The sequence below is a fragment of the Octopus bimaculoides genome, chromosome 6, assembly GCF_001194135.2.
Source record: "Octopus bimaculoides isolate UCB-OBI-ISO-001 chromosome 6, ASM119413v2, whole genome shotgun sequence".
Classification (NCBI taxonomy): Eukaryota; Metazoa; Mollusca; class Cephalopoda; order Octopoda; family Octopodidae; genus Octopus; species Octopus bimaculoides.
Window position 1 is genome coordinate 103,582,056 of NC_068986.1, and position 4,663 is coordinate 103,586,718.

Here is a 4,663-nt window from a genome sequence, read left to right on the forward strand (position 1 = left end):
GAGAGAGAGAGAGAGAGAGAGAGAGAGAGAGAGAGAGAGAGAGAGGGAGAGAGAGAAAGAGAGAAAGAGAGAAAATAAAAGCACTTGATTCAAAAAGTGAAGTATGGATAATTTTTTCTTTTGACAGCACAAATGCTTTTCTTTTCATATAATGGCCATTATTCTTAAACTTGGGATAGGTTTTTGGCTGCAATCGTGTTATGTGTGTATTCACATACATGCACACACTGACAAGTATGGATGCAGAAATTCTTGTAATAGTTTAACTTACTAGTAATGCAGCCAGAAGTAGTTTTTAAAAGGTCGTACACACATTTATTACCAATTTACTAAAATCTTTTTCTTTAACAATAGCAACATTCATTAATATACACTAACATATAACTAAATACTCTAAACATTTTGACAGAAATAAATGACACCCTCATCCTTCCAAATATAAAAAAAGGCACTTAACACAATCTGATAACTTTAGTGGAAGTCTCACATTCATAGTTTAGATGGTAGAATGAAAAATGGATAGATGGAGCCACATAAAAACCACCAAGTACACTCTGTAAAGTGGTTGGCATTAAGAAGGGCATCCAGCTGTAAAAACCAAGCCAAAACTGTTTTATTGAACCTGGTGCAGCCTTTGACCGTGCCAACTCCTGTTGAGACCTCCAACCCATGCCAGTGTGGAAAACAGAGGTTAAATGATGATAATGACGGATGGATGGGTTCTACATATTGCAGGTATCTATATCATCATCATCATCATCGTTTAACGTCCGCTTTCCATGCTAGCATGGGTTGGACGATTTGACTGAGGACTGGTGAAACCGGATGGCAGCACCAGGCTCCAGTCTGATTTGGCAGAGTTTCTACAGCTGGATGCCCTTCCTAACGCCAACCACTCAGAGAGTGTAGTGGGTTGGAAAAAGTGTTTTTAAAATAGAATGTTAGTGCTATGTGAAAAGCACCTAGTATGTTCTGTATGGTAGTTGGTTTTAGGAAAGGTATCAAGCTGTACAAACCATGCCAAAACAAAGGAGCCTGGTACAGCTCCCAGCCTTGCTAGTGCCGACCAAACCGTTCAAGCCATATCAGCATGGGAAACAGATGTCAAATGATGATGATGAGGACGATGAATGCTGTCGCCTTACTGGCATGTGAAAAGACATTCGAGTGAGGTCGTTGCCAGTGCCACTGGACTGGCTCCTGTGCAGGTGGCACGTAAAATACACCATTTTGAACATGGCCATTGTCAGTACTGCCCGACTGGCCTTCGTGCTGGTGGCACGTAAAAGCACCCACTACACTCTCGGAGTGGTTGGCGTTAGGAAGGGCATCCAGCTGTAGAAACTCTGCCAAATCAGATTGGAGCCTGGTGTAGCCATCTGGTTCGCCAGTCCTCAGTCAAATTGTCCAACCTATGCTAGCATGGAAGGCGGACGTTAAACGGTGATGATGATGAAAGAGAGAGAGAGCTTTTAAGTGGTCACTTGATGAGCGAGAGAAATAGCAGCGGAATATCCTTCAAACCATACAGTTGGATAATGTGGTAGTACTAAATTCACTATGTCTGGAAAACAGACAGGATGCCATGGCTGGGATGTTTTCAATGATAAGACAGCTAATTCAAACTGGTCTGGAGCTAACAACAATAACTATACAATGCAAGTGGAACATGCTGTCTGTAGGTCAGAGATAGGCAAGTACAGCAAAGTGCTTTGCTTAAAACCAAAACAAAATGTTTGTAACTGGATTTTGGGTACTTGACTTGTACAATCAATTCTCCTTAGGAATTCTATTAAGTGGTCATAAAAACATTTGAATGCATAAGTTTCAAGAGTGTATTAATAAATGAACAGGAATGGTTGCTTGTTTAGGAAGCTTGCTTCCCAACCATGTAATTTCAGGTTCAGTCCTACAACATGGCACCTTGGGAAAGTGTCTACTACTAAGGTCCCAGATTTGGTGGATGGAAACTAAATGAAACAAGGCGGCGAGCTGCCAGAAACGTTAGCACACCGGGAAAAATGCTCAGCGGTATTTCGTCTGCCGTTACATTCTGAGTTCAAATTCTGCCAAGGTCGTCTTTGCCTTTCATCCTTTCGGGGTCGATAAATTAAGTACCAGTTACGAACTGGGGGTCGATGTAATCGACTTAATCCCTTTGTCTGTCCTTGTTTGTCCCCTCTATGTTTAGCCCCTTGTGGGCAATAAAGAAATAGGAAACTAAATGAAACAATATCGTGCCATTATCATTCGTTTCTAATATTCTGTGGAACTATGTCTGGCCATGGGGGAATATTACCTTACTTAGAAACAAGTGAGGGTTGGCAACAGGAAGAGCATCCAGTCATTGAAAATTTGTCTAAACAAATTCCATCTAACTCATGCAAGTATGGAAAAGCAGATGTTAAACAATGATGATGATAATGAAGAGGAGTCTCATAAATGCAAAAATACCCAACTCAGCTGTAAAATGAAGGTTCTTAGAATTACTTCATATTTTTCTCTGCAAACTTACCATGTGGATATGCAATGCATGTAGCACAAGTCTTGGAAATGGCACCAGAAAGCATGCAGTAGAGGAAATCTGATGGTTTCCGTTCATTGTTAGTGTAGCTGCCACTCTGCTTTTGATTATTGTAGGCAAGGAACCGGCTCTTGAGAGCTTCATATATCACAAAATGAATAACGGTTTCAGTCATTCCAAAGTAGGAAGCAGTGATGCCTTTGTAGAAACCTCTAACACCACTCTGTTGGTAAATGTTCTTAATACAGTCACGACACTTTAAACTGTTGTCTTTTCTGAAAATAGAAAACAAATTTGGTCAATAGTTGTGAATAGCATTTTTTAGAATAAATTTACTGAATTTTAACTTTAGCATTCAGATCACTTTGTCAAAGCAATATTTATTTAATCATTCTAAATTCTATAATAATATTTTATTAAATAATATTTATTTAATATTAAATAACAATATTTTAATATTAAATAATATTTATTTAATCATTCTAAATTAATCACACAATCTTGTAGCTTCAAGATTTCAATGGTGCAGTGAATTTTTAGAATGGCATGGTAGGTCAGTTGTGAGAGACCAGATCTAGCCAGTTTGGACATGAAACCAGTATTATATTTGGGCCAGATACGGCCAGTTTAAAGGCTAGAGTTAATAATGATGATGATAATGATGTTCAGCCCTTTAACCAATACAGAGATTGAGAGCCATCTGCTAAAGCTCTTATGAGATTTGAACTTAGCACTACTAACTTTAAAAATAAGATTACATTCATTAACATTAACCCTTTTGTGACCATAATTTACAGAAATACATTGCCTTTGTTTCCATTGATTTTCAAAATTATAAAGAATTCAGTTAAATAAATGTCATTATAAATCTGGGTTTTCAAACATAATTTAACAAGAAATTTTGGAGGGGGGGGGGGGTTAATTTAGACAACTTTAAAACAAGACATATGCATCATAGAACCAGAGGGGTTGAGTGGGTCGATAACAAATGAGATAGTCACAGTTTCCAATCAAGAAGTACACCAGTTGTCAGCCAAGGCAACTGAGACAATAAAAGTTGAAGATTTCCTGGTGTAATGACTTGGTTAGAATTTTAAATGCACCACAACTGCTCCAAGAAGTAAAAACTGAATAAAGAGGTACCATGATATAAAAAACATGGAACTTATTCCTGAAGTGTCTTTGTTAGGGATCAGAAATTGAATAAAAACTGATCCTTTGGCTAAATAATCCAATAATTCAACAACATGGCTACCATAAAATGTAACCTTCATTGAATTGAATTTAAATACAAATTCAAATTTTGCTGAAATAAAACATCATCATCATCATTTAACGTCTGCTTTCCATGCTAGCATGGGTTGGACGATTTGACTGAGGACTGGCGAACCAGATGGCTACACCAGGCTCCAATCTGATTTGGCAGAGTTTCTACAGCTGGATGCCCTTCCTAACGCCAACCACTCCAAGAGTGTAGTGGGTGCTTTTATGTGCCACTGGCATGAAGGCCAGTCAGGCGGTACTGGCAATGACCACACTCAAAATGGTGTATTTTACATGCCACATGCACAGGAGCCAGTCCAGCAGCACTGGCAACGAACTCGCTCGAATGTTTTTTCACGTGCCACCGGCACAAGTGCCAGTAAGGAGACGCCGGCAACGATCATGCTCATATGGTGCTATTTACGTGTGACTGGCACAGAAGCCAGACAGCTGCCTTGGCAATGATCACGCTTGGACAGTGCTCTTAGCGCTCCACTGGTACAGGTGCCAACATGATTCCACAGAATTAAATAAAAAGTAAAAAAAAAAAAAAAAAAAAAAAAAATGGTGGAGAGATGGCTAAAGAAATAAAAGCAATGGTAATGTACGGTTGTGTAGTTAAGTGTACTTTCCAACCAAATGGTTTTGGGTTCAGTCCCACCATGCAGCACTAAGGGAAAGTGTCTTCCACTAGAGCTTTAGGCTAACCAAAGCTTTCTCAGAACAGACAGAAACTTGAAAAAAGCTCATCAGGTGTGTGTGTGTGTGTGTTTGCTTCCATTTGCACTTCTCTGAAAATTGAGTTACAAGCAGTGAAGTTGTTATAATTTCTTCTGTCGGCAAATCATCAGCTTTATACTTTTGAAGGCAAGTGAA

The 4,663-nt window shown here is 39.0% G+C and overlaps 1 protein-coding gene across 1 annotated transcript in view; it reads right to left on the reverse strand.

Annotated features, from left to right (window-relative positions):
- Positions 1 to 4,663, reverse strand: part of LOC106867208 (solute carrier family 25 member 36) — a 61,009-nt gene that overhangs the window by 3,337 nt on the left and 53,009 nt on the right. The window contains exons 5-6 of the mRNA XM_014912015.2: positions 3,606 to 3,651; positions 2,516 to 2,799 (exon numbers count right to left, since the gene is read on the reverse strand). Of these exons, the coding sequence (XP_014767501.1) occupies positions 2,516 to 2,799; positions 3,606 to 3,651 (330 nt within the window). The remainder of the gene's footprint in view (positions 1 to 2,515; positions 2,800 to 3,605; positions 3,652 to 4,663) is intronic.